The 20,146-nt window shown below is 45.1% G+C and overlaps 2 protein-coding genes and 1 long non-coding RNA gene across 4 annotated transcripts in view; 2 read left to right on the forward strand and 1 right to left on the reverse strand.

The window, feature by feature from the left end:
- The window catches only part of LOC135372639 (uncharacterized), a 31,824-nt gene that overhangs the window by 10,742 nt on the left and 936 nt on the right, over positions 1-20,146 (forward strand). The gene's annotated exons all lie outside the window — the stretch shown is intronic.
- On the reverse strand, positions 3,257-8,179 carry LOC135372636 (uncharacterized). Of its 2 annotated transcripts, none has more exons than XM_064606147.1 (10): positions 7,818-8,179; positions 7,326-7,429; positions 6,856-7,117; positions 6,453-6,520; positions 6,293-6,379; positions 5,989-6,066; positions 5,537-5,722; positions 5,294-5,422; positions 3,518-3,737; positions 3,257-3,374 (listed from the first exon to the last, which is right to left on the reverse strand). In XM_064606147.1, the coding sequence occupies exons 1-10, from the start codon at positions 7,996-7,998 to the stop codon at positions 3,262-3,264; spliced, it is 1,428 nt and encodes a 475-aa protein (XP_064462217.1). In that variant the 5' UTR covers positions 7,999-8,179; the 3' UTR covers positions 3,257-3,261. The 2 variants fall into 2 exon arrangements, with proteins under 2 accessions (XP_064462217.1, XP_064462216.1); XM_064606146.1 differs by having other exon boundaries at positions 5,294-5,425; positions 7,818-8,176.
- LOC135372635 (uncharacterized) lies at positions 8,400-14,608 on the forward strand. The gene is made up of 4 exons (XM_064606145.1): positions 8,400-10,050; positions 10,205-10,462; positions 11,087-11,347; positions 12,683-14,608. The coding sequence occupies exons 1-4, from the start codon at positions 8,556-8,558 to the stop codon at positions 13,465-13,467; spliced, it is 2,799 nt and encodes a 932-aa protein (XP_064462215.1). The 5' UTR covers positions 8,400-8,555; the 3' UTR covers positions 13,468-14,608.

Genomic DNA, 20,146 nt, shown 5'->3' on the forward strand with positions numbered 1-20,146 from the left:
CAGTGTGTACGGATATTCACCTCCACGAATACCAAAGCGCTCGACGAATTCTGGCCTGGCCAGAGACTTATTCTCTCGTCGTCAAGCATTGCGTACATCCGGACTGCCTGCTCCGGTTTGTCTTCGGGTACACTTTAACGATGCAAATCTTCGAACATGATATTCGAGAATTCAAGCTTCCGCACACGCCCGTACAGCTTGACGTGACCTCTGAAGATTCTACATCCAAGCAGCTGCTGCCTGCGAGGGCATGACGTTTGTGCATTGAACTTTGGGATGAAGAGCTGTTACATGCTGGTCGCTGTTACACTCCCTACATTGCATCGTCGAGTTACGGTTTCTGGCGCTGTGTGTTATCGCGCACCATCTGAAACAGGCGCCGTAGTTTGCTAACAGCCGTTTTCGCTCATTCAAAGGTTTGTGCCGAAACGCACGGCAGTCCGCGAGCTTATGCGGTTTCTTGTGCAGGAGGCATATCGTGTCCGACTTCTTTGAAGGATTTCCCTTCGTCGTACCGACCAAGCCGCCTTCCGGAGAGGTAACTTGAGTCCCGTGCACTTACACAGATGTCCTCTTCGAGCCATGCGTAGTTGATGGTGTGTCCTTTATGCTTCTGTTGTCGAATACAGACCCGATTATGAAGTTTGAGTCGTTGTTCATTTTAGCTGTGCTTCGGACGAATCCCGAGAAGACAGAGAAAGGTGGGAAAGACACGCGGCGCTCTTGCTTATACTTGGATCCCAGGCGTATCCACTTCTATTGCAAACCTAAGGGTAGCTTCGCTACAATGGGATTAACGCCGCGCGCCGTATCCAGATAAGAAAGGCCAGGCAAGTGAGGATCCGCCTTCGCAGATTCCAGTTCTTGGAGCAAGTCTGCCAGCTCCCTGAGCCTCTCCCTGTAACTACTCGATACTTTGGGGAAGTTCTCCAGCCTACGAACAAGCGCATTTTCTATCGCCTCTGGGCTACCGTAGGCTTCCTCAAGACGTTCCCAGATTGATCGAAGGTACATGCTTGGGTCCTCGATGTACACGGATCTCAGCCTCCTATCGTAGGCAGACGATCCGCTTCCTAGCCACTTCACCAACAGGTCAATCTCCTCTGTAGATGATAGCCCAACGTTCTCAGTGGCGTTACGGAAAGCGGATTTCCATGACCTATAGTACTCTGCACGTTCGGTGAACGTTGAGAGTCCAGTCGTGACCAATTCCCGATGAAGAAGGTATTTAACGATGTCGCCCATGACCGGTGCTTGGTCCTGAGGCATAGGAACACTTGCGTCACCTGAGGGGTGGTCGTTGTGCTGTACCCAACAGCACAACGCATGCAGGGATGCAACGTAAGCAGGGATGCACGGGACGTCGCATTGTAGCGACGCGAGGGTTGCAGCGTGTGCGGCGGACTCTCCTGGGACCAGTGAGGTGCTCTGTGGTACGGTGTGGTGCAGAACGTAGTCCCTAGTTCGCTCTGACGAGTGAACCAGCTCGACTTCAGGAGGTCGTGTGCCACCTTGTACGAGTGCTGCTTCCAAAACCCCAGCTTGTGCTTCTGCTGCGGCAGCTTGTTTGTCTTTCTGTAGTGCCTCGAGGTCGGCTTCTATGCGGGCTTTTTCCAACTTCATTGCGGCTTCTCGCTGGCTGTATGACGTGAGTGTACGTGTTGCTTCTGCATACGCGCGAGCCCTAGCTGCTGCAACACTTGCTGAAGAACTAACGCTAGACTGCACAGAACGTCGTGATGAGCGTACTGAAGATGAGCGTACTGAGCCCCCGGAACGCCGCGAACCCGTCTCACGATGGCGATCGAGGCGTTCTTCAATCTCCTGGATTATGCCTCCTACGAGGTCGTATCGGTCCTTGTCGATTTCCTTCTGAATATCTTGTTCGGTTAGGCTGTCCTTCACCAGACTCGTTCGCCTTCACCAGAAACGTGGAATACCTTTCTGCCTGAAGCTTGTAACGCTTGTAACAGGTAGCGAGTCTCCTGATCTCTTCGTGAGACACTTCGGGGATGCAGATTCTCTCCAGCTCAGACTCTGTTTCCTCCCAAGCATTTGCTAGCTTTGCACGCTGTTCATCCCTCCCGAGTTCGAAGTTCTGTTGCGCCTTTTCAGAGAGGACTACTCTACGTTTAGGCCCTGCGCCTTGCTGCTCTGCAGACGATGTTGGGGCCGTCTCTTCCAAGCTGTTCGTCTGATTAGCAAGTGGGGTACCATCGGTATCTTGTCTGGACATCGTGGTGTAAGCTAATGTTCAAGCTTGATCCCTTCGAACCTTCTGGCACGCCGATAGCAGGGCAGGGACACCAGCCGAGCGAAGCTTTTCGGGTAAATTCTGTTTCTGCAGGTGCTGCTTCAAGACTAGGAGGTCCCTACGAAAGCAGCGTCGAATGTGAAAGCTCACCCAATGACGATGTGGCTGTATGTTTTCGCTGACGTGGACGCCGAGGTGCTTGATATGCCAACGTAGCCGACGATACTTTAGTCTTTTCACTATTCTGACTCCATCAGAACTCGAAGAAACTGACCAGTCAGAAAGTTAAACCTCGAAAAGGGGCGAAAAGACTGATTTCGCCCATTATAGATAGCAGCAAAGAACGTTCGAACAGTGTGCTCGAACATGGAGTAATGCGAGTGAGCTCTGAAGACAAAGATGAATGCATGACTAATGTGGTGTCGCCACCAAAATCTACCGAAATACGAAAAATCAATTGAAGTTAAATACAGCAAACGATGTTGCGAACAGGAGAGAACAACTTTATTTACAAAAAAGGAGGGAGAGACAGAGGCACGAGATACTGTGACCAGAAGCGCCTCTCGGAAGACGTTGCTTTGGGCATCAGGTTACACTGATTCATTCGGGGACGTTCCAACTAGGGGTGCAGGTGCAGCGCCCCATAAATCACACGAACTGGTTGACAAGCCCCCGGGGCTCACATGAACAGTCGAAAAACACAGTTCTACTGGCATCGTCAACAACACCCTACTGGAAATTCCGATATAATTTTTTCCAATATAACGTCATATCGTATTCTTGGTCCCGGTATGGGATACATGCATATCTGCCATATCGGTATAACTGCTGTATCAGCATACATGCCATATCGGAATACCAGCCATATTGGTTTTGTGGAATATGGCGCACCTGTAACCACGGAACCACAGCACACTAGCTAGCGTGTCAAACACATTCACATGTGTGACACTTATCTGTGCTTGTCGAAATGAGCAGACATAGCAAAAACATTCTTTTACTTGCTTTTATTTTTTCCTGTTTATATCAGACAGAAGGTTTCTTATATGGAATGTTACTTGCTTGAAGCGCTCCTCCTTCTCATGTGACCCAGTCCGCTTCAAATACTCCCAGAACGCATCTGAAATAAATGATGTAATCTATCAATTCTGATAGCCTGTACACAAAGCAAGGTGAGAAAGCACAGATCTTAGGAGTTACCTCGAACCCGGTGTACAGAATAGTGTAAAAAAAGTGAACAGAGGCTGCCTCTGTGGAACTTACTTCCTAGCGCATCCATCTTCTTCGGTGTGAGACGTTTTTTGCCAACTGCTCCACTCTTCGCGTATCGGCGACATGCCTCCCCCGTCACACTGCGTTCCGAAAGTTCCTCCCCAGTCCACAGGAGCCTCGCAACCTCCCGACAGAAGAGTGAATCCTTGGCAGCTCCCAGTGCCCACTCGAGCCTTTCCTTGTTCACCGTTATGTTGTCTTCAAGGGCAACCTATCACAGAGAACAAAGCACAAGGTTGGACCTGGAGCCACAGATAAGGTACATAAAAAATAACAAAAAATATCCAGCTTGCTCTCTGTAAACAAACAATAGTGAGCTGCGAATCCAGCTCATTCTCAATGGACAGTGATACAACTGGGTAATTCCATTTTAAATCGACCAAGGTCCGCCGATGACATTTTTTTATTTCAGTGAAAAAAAAAAAGTTATAAATGACCTTGAGTGAAGACGAAATCAGGTTCCCAACGCGCGTTTCCCATTTCACAGGGCCTTCGATCACCCACCGATGACACTTAGTTGTAGACATGTCCACGTCGGCATTCTTATTTACGTGCAACCCTTTTATATGCTGTTGCGGGACCAACAGATGGCGTCTGCCTGCAGCAACTGAGAGCGGAATACTGACTCGCGATATGTAGCCGAGTATAACAACAACTGTTGCAGCAGTTTTGTTAATACTGCACAGGGTGTGTGCTTAAAAAAATTCTGTACTCGAAAGTACTAACAAGTGGCTCATTGCTGGAGGTGCAGTCTTTAATACAGCTGCAAAAACAAGTAACAAAAAAACTGTCCGGCTACATTGTATAGGTAGCATATGCATTCCCTGAGCCCCTTCATTATTTGGTCACTTAGAACGGATTTGGTCGATAAAGAAGAAGGTTGCACCACACCACACAAGGCGAGCCCTTGTCTTGAGAACGTGTCGTTCATTCTTTTTTATTAATATATGTCACAAGTACATGTCACGATAATCCCCACTGCAGAAAGGCATGATACCTATGCAGTGCGTTACTTCTTTTTGCTGCTGTAATAAAGATGGCACCTCCAGCAGTCAGCCACTCGCAGCGCTTCCCAAATTTAAATTTAATTAAAAAATTCACACCTTGTGCAGCATTCACAAAACTGTTTCAAAAGTTGTTCCTATACTGAGCTACATAGCGTCAGTCAGTACTCCACTTTCAGTCACTGCGGTATAATAGACGCCATCAATTGGTCTCACATCATCATGTAAAAGGGTTGCTCGTAAATAAGAATGCTGACACGGACGTGTTCACAACTAAGTGTCATCAGCGGGAATCAACGCAACATCAGAGAGGCCGAAGGCCCTGTGAAATGGGAAACGCGCAATGACATGCTACTCGATGGTGTGGTCGGAGTGAAGGCCGCAACGGGGAGACCTGGGCACAGAGAAAAATTTGCTGCGTTCACCCTACTAAAATAGTGCAACATACTTTTGCAGCTGGATTTAGAGGATACTTTGGCCTTTTAGTAACTCCAGAATTATTGGAACAAGTATTGCAAGGGCTGAGGTATGCCATACCAAACATCAGCAATTTTCTGCTTTCACCTAACTTTACTGACATCTCTTTCGCAACTATGCATTTTTCTATGTTGAACGGTTTCATTTATGAATATGTGACTTGTTGTCAAGGGGCTATCATCACTAGTAAATGTGCAATTTTTGTCATATCTGCTGACGGAATGGTGCCATAGTACCCCGAGGCAGACTGCTCAGCTGGTCATGGACTGATGGAAGAGCTACTAACCTCATCGCCATCAAAGTTCAGGCTTGGCCGTGTTGGCATGCTTTGTGCACACGACCGTCCCAAGAAAGGTCGCGATGCGGGCTTGGCTGCACGACTACGGTGGGGAGTTTGCGGCGTGGAGAGGTTCCTCTGCTGTAAAAAGAAAGTAACATCATAAGTAACTGCCCCCATGACATGTCACTAGCAGTCCAGTAGGACATGATTCAAAATGTTCTGCGCATACGCATACAAAGCATTACACACCTCATCAATGACGACTGTCTGCACTGGTGTGGTGGGCGGTGCGGTACCGAGCGCCATCTGTGGTGAAGTCGCACAAGCAACAATGGCGTCACTTGTTGGGTGTACAGTACAAGGCTCATCCTGGACATGGAGTGAAGCCTTGCTAACAGCTGCAGGCTCACAAACAGCTGTTGGAATTATCTCTTCCTGTAGATTTAAGCACATTTAATGTGAGGAGCCGACACTTTCAATGCAAATGTATTATGCTAATCAGTATAAGCAACTGTGAGTGGTGCGTTGTGTTAGCGATTAAGGAAAAAGGAAGACAAAGTGCATGATCCCCATAGGGGAAGTGTGACAGCTCCTGAGATTCTTTCTTTTTCTGTCGGCGTTTCGGCAATGGTTTGAAGCAATCAACATCGAACACCTGACTATGTTACTAACAATTTACAATGATGTTCGGAATGAATTACCTCCTCACAAGGGCCACCTTCTTCAGGAACGATAGGAGCATCTGATGCAAAGCTTCTGCACCTCTCAAACACATGTTCCTGAAAGACACGTAGTAAATAAATTCAGCTAGTTTACAGCATATTAGAAGATGACATAGTACTGTTAAGGAACACACTGAAACTGTGTCATTACATGGAGATGCAAAAAGAACATGAAAATAAAAAATTAGCAAGCACAGCATTGTTTATCATCACTGACAAATATTCAACAACGAAACATGCTTTCACCTAGCCTTCTCCCGTGCAAAGAAAAAAATGTATTTACATCTGGTGATCTACTGCTATCATTCAGTGGCTCCGCAGTTTGCGGGACAGGAAGCAGAGGTGGTCGCCCACGGATGTGCTCCACATGCTGCAAAATTACATATAACACGTGGGAGTGCTTTAGAAAATGGTAAAACAAACCACAGTGGCATTCAACTAACCATGCAATCACTTTTAGTGGACAGTGAATCCGCAGCAAGCGCAACATTCAAGGAGTTTGTCACTGTTGCTAAAAAATAAAAATAGAGAGAGAAAGCAAAGCCATGTGATACAAGCACAGTTAGATATTGCATCATAACAGTGAAAATTTTAGGTGGGATAGCTTGATACCAGGCCAACACAGAATGACACACATGTGCAAACACATCTGCAATAGCTAAAGCCAAGCAAAGGGCAAGCAAAATAATGATGCAAGCAAATGAGAGGCAAAGAGAATACACAGCAGCTAGCATTGCATGTGCCACCACCAAGAAAAGGGCCGGCACTGTGCGTCGTGGCATGCATTCCAGTGTTTTGTTACGTCTTCAGTGTCAACACTTTTGTGTCAAATGCTGTATACTGTACCATGCTTCTGAAGTAGAACCTGCTGTATCTGGCGGCAGAGTTTACGCTCAGCACTGAGCTCCTCTCTCAGACTGCGATTTTCCTGTTCAAGCTCGAGGCGCTTCTTCTTTTCATGAAGAAATACCTTGCGTGGAACAGTTTCTATGCTCTCACTCCCACCCTCAGCAGCATTTGCAAAATTCCTTTTCCTCATGATTTGGTTCAGCTGTTTGCCTTGGGCTTCCTCTCGCTTTTCCTTCAGGACTTTGGGATTTTTGGCAACCTAAATTAGGGTATTGAGCAACAAAAAATGTCTAACTATATATTATCACAGAAGACCAACGAGATACGTAGGTGCGACTTACATAAAGTAGGCTACATGACAAAAGAGATTTTAAGGTTTCGCATAGAATGTAATACTGTCGAAATGCAAGGCACAACTCAGGCTTCTCATAACTGAAAATAGGAAAGCAAGATAAAATTGTCCGTACCTTTGATGTCATCCCACTGGTTTGTGCGCATTCTGGAGGATCTATAATGTCAGGAATTCGCATCCGCTTGTTTGACATATCTTGAATAAGTTCACCCAGAGAGTCTGAAACGGGAAAATAAGAGCTTCAGGAATCGCGCCATTACAATTTCACGAAGGCTCCACGATCGCTTGGCCTACGTGTTCGTGAATAACAAGCGTCGAGTGAGGTCGACCCAAGCGCAATTGCTTGCAACTCTACGACAGCAGACGCACTTCGTTTACACGAGGGGTATGTGAACCCGAGCTTAAAGAAGGGATTTTGCGTACTATGTGACCAGCCTCACTAAGCTACATTCATGTACACAGTTAAGCGTCTTCAGTACTGTGATGTGATTTCGTCATACAACGCAGCTACTTTCATGTGAAGCATTGCAAACGGCGTCCTTCCCCAGCATGAAAGCCTCTGAATTAAAACGCCGCGACTGGAATTTGCACAGAAGATGACACTTACTTCCAAGCAATTTGACCTTTGTATTGTAGTAGCCTTTCCCGTCGCCGGTCTTTGACTGCCAAAAAGCTTTCCTGGTGGTGCCTTGGTCGAAGTCATCAGTAGTTCGCGGGTTGAAATTCTTGATCAAATGGATCGGCAAGATGGCGTCTACCTCGTCTTCATACCGTACACACGCATACATGTCGCGCCAGACAAAAACAGAAACACTGCAGCACGAAAACCACAAAGACAAAACTGCGGAAAGCAAACCGGCAAACCCACGTGTTAAACCGTTGTTCACTGTCCGGCTATCACCCCACGGCTGTCATGTAACGTTGCCAGACGTGGTAAAAGCGTCACTGACGTTAGCGGGCTGTTACATGAGGCAGCTACTTCACAAATTTATCTTTCTTCGAAAGCTATAGCGACCTTTTACCACAACATAGGTGTAATACCTTTCTATTTGCTCTTGTATTTTTTAACGCTACGCGAGGATTATTATTATTTTTTTTTTTGCATTTAATATTTCACAATGATTCGCAGATGGAAAACGAAACGACTCGGTTGGGATTTATAGTCGTCAACTGGCCAAGCCCAGTCAACGCACACTGTTATGCTAGGATGGCGCTATCATGCTTTGTTTAATTCCTGTTGTTGTCTGTGTTCGATAATATTGTTAACCGGCTGCTTTTACTACTGTTTGGCGATTTATCGTGGACAGCTAGTACAATAGCGGAACTGTATTCCACCTCTGGGAATATGCCTCCGAGACAGCGGAGACTCAAACAATATTTGCACAGAGATGTGGAATTTAAGGTTCCTAGACAAACTCGCTATTATCGACGAAACCGCATGGGAAGAGTCGACTCTGAAGGTGGTGAGCAGCACATTTTATCAACTCACTCAACTTCAACGACTGAATGTGTTCCTCGTGGACGTGAATCCCTGCAAGATGTGGCTGGTGTACAGCATCTCGAAGCGAGTTCCGACACCTACCAACTGCTTTGTGCAGGCTCTACCAACGAAGAGTACCCAGAGGATAGCGTAAACTCTCCGTGTTTTCGGACAAGTGGCGACTCGACAGAGGTGGTTGGCGAACATAACAGTGAAGTGCCCACGAGCGTAACAGCGCAAGAGCATCATCCCGAAATTGGTAGCCCTTCTTCCTGCTTCGAACATGATACTGTTCACGTCACTGATGATGAGAGCGACGCCATGCCCACTGTAACACCAGACAATGAAGAGGACGCTTGCAATTCGGAAATGGAAGATATTTTGTTGCTGTTAAGCGAGAGTGAAGAAGAAGATGCAGGTAGTCCTAGCAATGCTCACCAAAGACATGTACATTCTTCTAATACAAGTGAAAGTATGGATGAAGACCCGGAAGACCAGCTTCCGAGCGGTACACTGCCAGGGACTCAAACTACTGTAGCTGCTGCAATAATAATGATTATGGCATTTGTGGTTGGACATGGCCTTTCATGGGTTGCTTTGCAGGACTTGCTCACCATTATCAACACTTTGTTTGGCACAACCGTGGTACCACCAACACTATACCTGTTCAGAAAACTCTGGTGCAAGAAGAATGCATCACTTGTAACATATCACTACTATTGTGAATCATGTGAAGCACTTCTCAACAGTCAGTTCCGGTGTGACACATGCAGAAAGACATACAACCAGAAGCAGCTAAGGGCGTCTGGGTGCTTTTTTGTAATTGCCAAAATAGCCAAGCAGATAAAGCACCATATCGAACTGTCAAAAACAGAGCTAGTGACTAATCTACTGAAGCTATCATCTGAATTGCAGTTGGGAAATGATATCACTGACATTACAAGTGCAGCAGCGCACCGCAAGCTTCGAGACAATGGCACCTTGAAATCGACAGATCTCACAATAACGTTCAACACTGACGGCAGTCCACTTTACAAATCTTCAAAGACATCAATTTGGCCAATACAGTTCACCATAAATGAGCTGCCACCAAAATCTCGTTTCAAGAACCCAATCCTAGCCGGCCTCTGGTTCGGGAAAACACACCCGAATATGACCCTCTTTCTGAATGAGTTTGTGGATGAGCTGAACAACATGGAGCCTGTCACGTGGACTTGCAACACGGAAACCTACACATCACGAGTGTATGCTCTCTGCTGCTGCGTCGATGCACCTGCAAGGGCAGCTGTGCAAAATTTTGTCCTCTTTAATGGCTACTTTGGATGCCCATGGTGCCTGACAAAGGGAAAGTACACCCAAGGTGGGTACTGAAATGTCACTTAATTTGACTCTGATACACTGTTTCTGACAGGCCCACCTATTAAGGGTGTTTTACGTTGCCTCTTCCCTAGTGATAATTCAAAGCAAATTCCATGGCAAATTCGTAGCAAAAACCATATTTGTTCTTCCTCCAGGGAGCATGCGGTACTTGTGTGATGATCGAGGTGCTGAAAGAACAGCAGACGGTGTGGCAAGAGATATGGGCCTCGCCCTCCAGTTCAAGACCACTGTCAATGGTGTAAAGGGGCCTTCAGCACTCCTCAACTTACATGCCTTTGACTCGGTGTGGGGCTACACTGTAGATTATATGCACTGCGTCCTGCAAGGTGTTGCCAGGCAGTTCGCTGAGCTTTGGTTTGCTTCATGCCACTCAGAAGAGCAGTTTTATATCGGTAAGTATATATTTCATGTCTGTAGTCTTAGGCCACAGGGTTTCAAGACACCAGGCACTATGCAGGTAATGAGAAGGGAATTGAGGATTGGCATTCAAAGTGCATGGACGGAAAGAGACTTTGGAAGGAAGAAAAAATCCACGTCCCAGGTACCAGCTAAAACGGCTGGTATCCTGACAGACGTCCTGGGTTTGTTTCATATCCTGTGTAGTCGCCACAACAAAGTGTATTCAGGTTGAAAAGACTATTAATAGCTTTGTTAATACCTACTTTGGTATATATAGCAGGTAGTGATGCTGGTCACACTGTTACAATTTGCCTGAAGATAATTAGCTTAGTTTGCTTTGAATCACAACTAAAGCCGATAATTGTTACTTATGCTATTGTTGCTTGTTTATTGAAGATATTTGCACGTTAGTGCAAAGTTTTTTCTGTAGTAAACAGCGAGGACTTGCTGTTTGTATTGTTCAGGCTTGATTTATACTTTCTTACCTTTATTCATTATTCGTGTGCAAAAAGTGTATGGGTCTTGGAGGCACTTGCGTTTGAGTACGATACACTGTTTGAGCAGCAGGACACATTTTCATAGGGTGTCCCCTTGCCCTTTGGGATGTCATTTTCCAGGGAACCCTGCTGTCCTGAGCACTGTAGAAAGGCGGCTTCTCAGCATAAAACCACCTCATTGCTTCACACGTCTGCCCAGGACTATCACTGAGCGTGCCTTTTGGAAGGCAAGTGAGTGGCGTCTCTGGGTGCTCTTCTACAGTCTGCCTTGCACCCATGGCATACTCCCAGAAAGGTACTGGAGGCACTTTGCAAAACTTTCACATGCACTGCACATCCTCCTCGCTGAGAAGATCACACATCAGATGATACATAAAGCGGGTAAGGAGCTAATAATATTCTTATATATGCTATACAGGGTGTTTCACGACAATCCCCCGGCTGAATAATTAGTGGACAGGTGGCGCTATCAAAGAAATTTCCTTTTGGTAAAGATCCTTTGGACATCGACCATGAATTGAGTAATGAGCGGCTCATTTGCATACGCTCACTAATTAGATAAAGGTCTTAACTTTTACTTCGCACGCTTACGGAACCTCTGTTTTACGCATCAGGAACTTCAGTGAAAAATATTGCAAGAAAAAAACTGCATCAACACTTAGTGATTTTTTCAGGTAATTAATTGGTTTAGCTTTACACATTTCTTGCGCACAGCAGTGCACCAATGTGCTCTTTGGACAAGCTATCCAGATGTCAATTTCATGTTCATCTGCCTGGTTGACACACTGGGTTGACGGAAGATAAGGAACAGCCGCAAGACCACAGGAGAAGCTTTGATGTTCCCTCTCCTTTTCTATACTCTTAAAATGAACTTCACAACATAGCACGATCAGGGCCAACCATCATCCCCGATGGCAACGCACGTGCCTTGAGTTTGACAAGTACGGGAGGCGTGTGCCTATCTTTTTTAGTACCAATGATGCTGTACATAAGGACAAAAAGAAAGGCTCCGCCTCCCCTGTTCAACAAATTAGACGAGAATGTTGTCATTCGGGATAATGGTTGACTAGCAGCGTACTATGTGGTGTAGTTAATTTTTAAGAGTGTACCGACTAGTTCCCAGCGCTTGCGGCGCATTCGTAATCATTCATGATAACAGCACGCTATCTCACCTACGGAACGACAGAACTGGCTGTGCTGTGTCCTAGGCGCTTTGAGAAGGAACATCAAAACATCTCTTGTGGCTGTTCCTAATTTTCTGTCACCCCCGTGTGTCAACAGGCGGATGAACACGAAATTGACAGTCGGATAGCTGATCCAAAGTGCGCATTGGTGCACTGCTCCGTGCAAGAAATATGTAAACCAAAACAGATTAATTACTCGAAAAAATCACTATGTGACAATGCGTTTTTTTTTTCCTTGGAATATTTTTCTCCAAAGGTCCCGATGCGTAAGACGGCAGTTCCATAAGCGTGCAAAGCGAAAGTTAAAAGTTAATATCTTTATCTAATTAGTGAGCGTATGCAAATGAGCCGCTCACTACGGAATTCATGGTCGACGTCCCAAGGATCTTTACCAAAAAGAAATTTCTTCGATAGTGCCACCTGTTCACGAATTATTCAGCCAGGGGATTTTCGTGAAACGCCCTGTATATATTACATTATATATGCTTGCTCAGTTATTGATTAGTTCTATAATTTTCTTTTGTTTTTCAAGAGCATCTCCTTGAACAGTTTGTGTCAAGAGCAGCTGCCCTTTATGGAGAGGGCTGTATGCGGTTCAACGTCCATCAGCTGCTCCATCTGCCCAAAGCAGCTCGACTGATGGGACCCCTTTGGGCACATTCAGCTTTTGTATTTGAAAGTGGTAATGGGACACTAGTGAAGCTCGTCACGGCATCAAAGGGCATTCCGCTGCAAATAGTGGAAAGGGTTGCTCTATCGCAAAAGCTCTATATGCACCTTGCGGCAAACATGCTCACCAGTCGTACAAAGGCTTTGTGTATGAGAATGCTGGGAGAAAAGAGGCTGCAAAGTGCTACTTACGTCGGAAACGTCTGCATGCTGGATAAGGAAAAGGCCACGTGCCTTACAGCTGCAGAGAAGGCTGAAATTGCAAAGGTGTGTGGCAGCTGCCCAGATGTAGCAAGTGAGTTCAAAAGGGTTGTGTACAATGACCAAGTGTATCATAGTACAGCTTATGCACGTGCTGTAAAAAGCAATTCTTCAGCTATAAGAACTGTGGAGGGGGAATATTACGTAGTTTCCCGGATAATTGCTGTAAATACCAGCTCTGGCCGGAAATGTGTACTGCTCTGCAAGGAAATAATAACCGTACATAGTGCCTTTCCAGACCACATCAGAGAGTGCTTTATAGATCCAGTGCCATCTGTGTTGGTCGTTGACATGCTGCGTGTTCAGAAACCCTGTGTGCTAATTAATTTTGCATTTGAAGAGAAGACTTTTGTTTGTGATCTGCCAAATGTTATTGAACGTGACTGATAACATTCAAAGCCACTCGGCACAACTTATATTAAGTAACGTGAGAGAACTGATGTTCTGCGGCTTGAACAACTGAGGCTTCTTCGTTATATTAAGTAACTTCAACCGTACCTCAGGTGTTTTCCTAATGAAGCAGTATCTGGGACGACATCCCCAGGGCTGCCGTCGTAAAGCTTCTCGCTTATCTCTTTTTTGCAAGATATTCTGTCACAAGTGTCGAATTCTCTCTTCATCTCCTGGTTAATAATATAATACAGCTTTTGCCGACCTTTAAAGGGAGACTCCGCAGCAAAAACGTGTTGAGGTAACAGTGAGACATCAATCCGTACCCTATGGTATTTCAGTCAATACAATTTCTCATCCCCATGTGGCGCAGATGATTAGAAAATGAATCTTTTCCTTCGAGTGATTAGGCGCTTCTCCACGGAAAAGCAGTCAAGCAACGCTGTGCTTCACCTCAACGGTATTCCTCGTGTACAGCTTTCTGTAGCTTTTGCTTTTACCACTGGCGAATATTTTAGAACGAAATCGAGGAAGCAGACGACTGGTCATCCATGCAACCCGAAGTTACAAAGCACGTGCTCGAAAAACAGCCAGTGGCCCACACAAGAGTATTGGTGACGTCACGCATGGTACAGGAGGTAGTAGAGGGTACCTGCAGAAGTTTCGGTTTCGTTTTGAGCTTCCTAGCTCTTTTGCTAACTAATGAGTCCCATATTGCCAAACCAACTGTATTTCTCATTATAAGAGTTTTGGATTGTCCCAGATTCTCCCTTTAAGGTTCTTGTTAAGGCTGTTGCAGAGTTACCTTTTTCATAATATTTCAAACATGAACTCATTCGTGCCTCTCACGTTACCATCACCCACTTTTTTTGGGAGCGTACGACTGTCGCTTTTGTTGCGTTTTAGAGTATATTGATATTTGTGATACTGATTTTACCTGTGCGCATTGTAGTACTTACTGCTTCCAACAAGTTTATATCCTATGTTATTATGACAGTTTTCATTATCATATATGCTTAGGTTCTATGTCATTACTACAAGTGCGCATTATTGAATCGTACCTCATATATTCCCAAGTGATATTTTTCTCATTGAGTGTAATTCGGACTGTGTGAACTTGAGTAAAACTGCTTTCAATAATGAATATGCCGGCTTCCATGTACTGCTGCAATTCCCTGCGATAAGGATGATGTGTCGATGACGACGCAATGCAACTCCTCAATTGAAGTGGCTAAATAAGTATTATTCATGCATTTTATGCACAATACATGTAGTAAAATATGCAGTTAGATGAAACATGAAACACTTCCGATTCATCTCAAACGAATAGCACAAGCTGTCTTAAATCATGTGATGCAATACCAAGGGGAAAATACGCATTTGCATGAAAATCCATACCCTGTATGTAAGTAATATTGGGGTCTGAGCGACAAATCATGGATGCACAAGAGGACAAAAATATATCGCCACAAACGTTCTCTTTTTGACAATCATTTTTTATTCGCAGCCTGAGGAATATTAATTATCAAGTACTGGTGTCGCTTTCAGCACAATTATTTTCCTGACAGCTTCAAGTCATATGCGCAGGCACGAAGAGTCCAGATTACATCCTATCTCCGCATACATGCACTTTGTGACAACTGTCTTTTTCATTCACAGTCTGAGGGGTACTGATTATATGGCACAATTTTTGCTTTCATCACCATTTCATTTCATCAATCGATTCACCACGTTGCTATGCACCCGCACCAGTATTATCGGTATTATCAACAGCCGATATGTTGCAATGTCATGCATATTATGAGCTTATGTATTGCAATATAGGTAATATCAAGGGCTGATATGTCACAGTGTCAGACATATCAGGAAGCATTATGTTGGAATATCGGTAATATCAGGAGATATGCTGCAATATCAGTAATATCAGGAGCTGATATGCTGCAATATCAGTGATATCAGGACACAATATGCTGTCATATCAGTAACATCAGGAGCCGATATGTTGCAATATCAGTAATATCAGGAGCCGATATGTTGCAATATCAGTAATATCAGGAGCCGATATGTTGCAATATCAGTAATATCAGGAGCCTATATGTTTCATATTGCTAATACCTGAAACAGATATATTTATACTTGGAGCTGATATGTTTCATATCAGTAACACCTGTTTTGATGGAGAAATCATATTGGATTTTCCAGTAGGGCATTCTTCATTTCGTGGTTACACGTTGTGTATTTGCCACATTCGCCCATCCTTATAACATTTCGTCCTGGAAATTTCCATCATAGCAAAAACGTACACTTATACATCGGTAATTGAAGACACATAAGGCATATAACAGGCTATGCTCTTAAACACATGGTATAGGTACTACATCAAACATTGAACATGCCATGCTTTCATTGATTAACATAGCATTTCAAAACATAACGTCGGAAATAAAACACTTCAATATGAATTGAACATACGTGGTAAAATGCAATATGTTATACGTTTACTCGGATTCCGAGTCTATGTCGTCATCATCATCGTCATTTCCTGAGCGCTTTTCAACCCCATTGCTTGAGTTGGTCCGCATGCGCCGTAGTGCTACAACGGCGGCCTCTTTGTCCGCTCGTACAAGTGACGCGGTATGTGTCGTTAGGTAACATTGCTTCGACGACCAAGGGACAACGATACTTTGGTTGGATCTTGGTTGGTTTTGCGCCGCTTACTGGTAGTCCTCGCAATGCGACGATATCGCCAATTTCGTATCTTGGAGCTTTCGATCTTTGCAAATTGTGCTGTCGAGATTGCCTTTCTTGTTGTTGCTTTGTCTGTCTTCTTGCTTCTTGGCCGATCGTTTGTATGTTTTTGCTTAAACCCTCGTCGAGATCTAGGTATACTTGTCTTGGAGGCATCGGCAATAGCACAATAGCACTCATATGCTCTGTTTCGTCGTGCGTTGCTCGATATGGTTTGCTGTACACTGGCATCAAACCATCAATTTCTTCGATTTTCACTCCAGCCATCTTTGTTTTCCGACTTCGTGGATGTCAAATACAAAACAATCTCGGCAAGAGGTAATCACTTGGCTCTTCTGTTCTCGTGTTACCGTCGGCCAACATTGTGCTTCGTATTTCATGGTACGTCGCTCACTTACGGTACCCTCGACTGTGAGGACTGGAGAAACATCGTCGACTTGTTCTATGCTCTGCTCCTGTGTCGTGCCTTCGTCAACGTCGTTGAACACGCAAGCGGGCGTGGAAACTGGATCCACTTTCACCGCTTTACCGAATGAAAAGTTATGCTTTTTTGTTATTTCATCAGGGCTTCTGTGTATGATCGGTATTTGCGTCGTTCCATCTCGTAGCCCAAGCAGACGTCCGATATCATGCTCATTGATGTTAAGCTTAACAGTCCCTGAATTATGGCTGCATTCGGCCTTTAAGTTGATCAACTGCACGGAGTTTAGCGATGTTGTAATAGAGCTTTCGTTCCTCAGAGTATATTTAATGTCCCTATCGTCCAGTGTGAAATCCTTAAACGGGCCGTCCTTTCTACTGTCGATTAGTTTGATGGAATTCTTCGCTTTAATCATGACAACGCTGTCAAGGTCGATCAGCGTTCGTCTCACGAGTACATCGTAATGAAGGACATTATCGCTCACAACATAGGCTGGGACTTCAGCTGTGACGTCGTCGATGCATATCTTAATGGCGGTCCTGCCAATTGGCATGGTTTTCTTTTGCGCGAGTCCATATAGCGCATCCTTCTCGGAGACATGGAGAATTTTTAGTCCACATTTGGCTGCTGCGGAAACTGGAATCATGCTTACGGCACTACCTTGATCAATAAATGAAGTCACCAATATTTCGTCGTTGATGATGGCTTGTTTTACGTATTTGCTGGGTCCATTGTCACCAATGCAGAGGGATTGTTTCGTAGCCTTTTCACTTCGTGACTTGCACTCTCGATTTCCGTGACCGTACTTGTTACATAAAGTGCAAAACTTTACCCTCTTCTCTTTGGGACAATGTTTAGCGATGTGATTGGCGTATTCGTTGCAATTGAAACCCTTTCGGTTGCCCTGCGAGTCCTTTGCTGGCCCACATTCCTCCTTTACGGGTCTGGACTGAATTTTCAGGTGCATTGATGCTGACATTTTTCTTGTTTTCGGGCGTTGATTTTTGAGTTCCTGTGTCAAACATGCCATATCTCTCTTTTTCCAATCGATCGTGACGCCTGAGATCATGCAGTAGCTGTTGTAATGAGTTCTGGTGTCTAGGCATAAGCATTTGAAATGCTGGCCTCTCGGCAATACCTAGAAGGATCATTTCTTTCGTTTCGTCTTTCTTTAGCTCACAACGTTTACAGAGATGCATCTTATCCATAAAATAATCAAGCACCAATTCGCCCTTAACTTCAACTCTGTTGCGCATTTCTTCGTACTTACCGTATTTTCACGCGTATAAGCCGCACTGCAGATAAGCCGCAGGACGCGTTTTTAGGAATGTTTTGAAAATTTTCCGGCAGATAAGCCGCACTCGCAGATAAGCCGCGGGCAATACGAGACGACTCCTATGTGCGACAAAGGAGACCTTAGAGCAATGCCATAAACCCTGTGGTCCATACTCCGGGATCGGCATAGTGTACAACAAAGGAGGTCAGTTCTAGAGTTCTACCAAGATCGGATTGTGCCCTTGTTGGGCGCTTTTCATGTATTGATGGGTCAGTGGTCTTCCAGAAGGCATGAATCACTGTCACCACTTTCGTTAAAGCTGCATGGGGCAATCTACTCGAATGTGGACCCATCCCTGTTAGGCACCGTTCGTGCATCAGCAGGGCAGTGCTATTCCAGAGACACTGTCGACTCTTTCGTTAAAATCAGTGTATGGGGAAAATACCTGACAAAAAAAAGTCATCAGATAAGCCGCACCGGTGGATAAGCCGCACAGCGCCCATGAGAAAAAAAATCGCGCATAAGCCGCGGCTAATACGCGTGAAATTACGGTAGTTAGAGGATTAGTGACAGGCACAAACATATTCCGAAAACAGTACTCAAAATGTTCCCACGTATTATTCTTATTGCGATACCACGTTGCTGCAGGTCCCTTTAACTTCGTGTGTACCACGGACCCACATGGACCTCCTTGGAGATATCTGGCATGATGGGTGCAGAAGGGGCTTGACCTTCTTCTAGGGATCTCCTGAGATTAAGTCGTAGAGCATCTTGTCACGAACTTCGTCACGTTCTTGCATATACTTGATACGTTTTTCCAGCTCAGTCATCGTTTTCGCTGGAACGTCGTTGCCATCGTGAGCTTCGATAATCGTTGATGAGCTGTCGCTGGTCGTAATGTTATCTTCGGTGCCGTTAGTTTTCGATCCCTGAGGGCGTCTTCGTTGCGATCTCGGCATTGTCTACCTTCGATGCCTACGGGCTGAAGTCCAGATGAGTCAAAATTAACCTGTTCAACAGCTCATCTGTCCAATCAGTCCTTATCCCACTTCTGATAAAAATGTAAGTCCGTCGAACTCAAACGTCGGGGGCGCCCGAACTACGCGGAGACCAGAAAACACACGACCGTTTCGTAGCTTTGAAAAGAGACGACTATTTTATTTCTAAAAAGAAGGGAGAGACAGAGGCACCAGAAACAGTGACCAGATGCGCCTCTCGGAAGACGTAGCTTTGAGTATCAGGTTACACTGACCCATTCGGGGACGTTCCAACGAGGGGTGCAGGTGCAGCGCCCCATAAATAACATGAACTGGTTGACAAGGCTCCTTGGCTCACACGAACAGTCGACAAACACAATTCGACCAGCTTGGTCAACAACATTCTTCACTACGTTGTTATACGTTGTGATATTCGCAACAGTGTTCGCGTGCAGTGTGGACTAAAGCGCGAAATTGATGCGAAAACGAACCATTCCAGGTGAAATACCCAAATGTTAAGATTAAAGAAATGCGGAATGGTTGTCGATCCTGAGCTAGCATCTTTAAGCACAAACCCCAAACAGACCGTCAGTTCGCTGCTGTCTGTATGGGAGTCGAGGCGGTCTTCAAGCTCTCTAGCTTTTAGTTTCGACTTCCACCAGCTGAATTGGTGGAAATAAACCAATAACGAAATAAGACGCCAGAGTAAATCGTACTCTTCTTTTTTTTTTTAGATCAGGTGTCAAATCAAAGGTCAGCAACGTTACGTCATCCACTTCAAAGGAGTTCGGTTCGTGGCTTACCATCTTTTCTAAGCCGCTATCGCAATGCCATTCCGGTCTGCTAAATCTTCCTAGAAAACCAACGGTTCCTCTCAGCTTATGCGGACCGTTACATAAACGAAAGGGAAAGGGGGGGGGGGGCTTTCTTCATTTCTTCTTGTGTTCTTCGATATCCGGCACTAGCTGATCAAGTTGAACTTGTGCCGCTGAGGCACACTGATAAATGCAATACAGAAATGACGCAAAAAACGAGGGATATGCTGCTGGCAGCAGCCAACCTTCTCTATGGCAAATATGCACATGAACAATTCCATCAACCCAGTTATGAAACATTCTTAGCTGAAAAGCATTGCACAGTGAATAATTCTAAGCTCGCTCAAAGGAAAACTGCGAAGCATCTGACACTTTTGGAGAGGCGTTGAGAAGGACAGTCATTTAGGTCTGAATTAGCATGTAAGATGAAAACCTCAGG

Source organism: Ornithodoros turicata, unplaced genomic scaffold (assembly GCF_037126465.1).
Source record: "Ornithodoros turicata isolate Travis unplaced genomic scaffold, ASM3712646v1 Chromosome16, whole genome shotgun sequence".
Lineage (NCBI taxonomy): Eukaryota > Metazoa > Arthropoda > Arachnida > Ixodida > Argasidae > Ornithodoros > Ornithodoros turicata.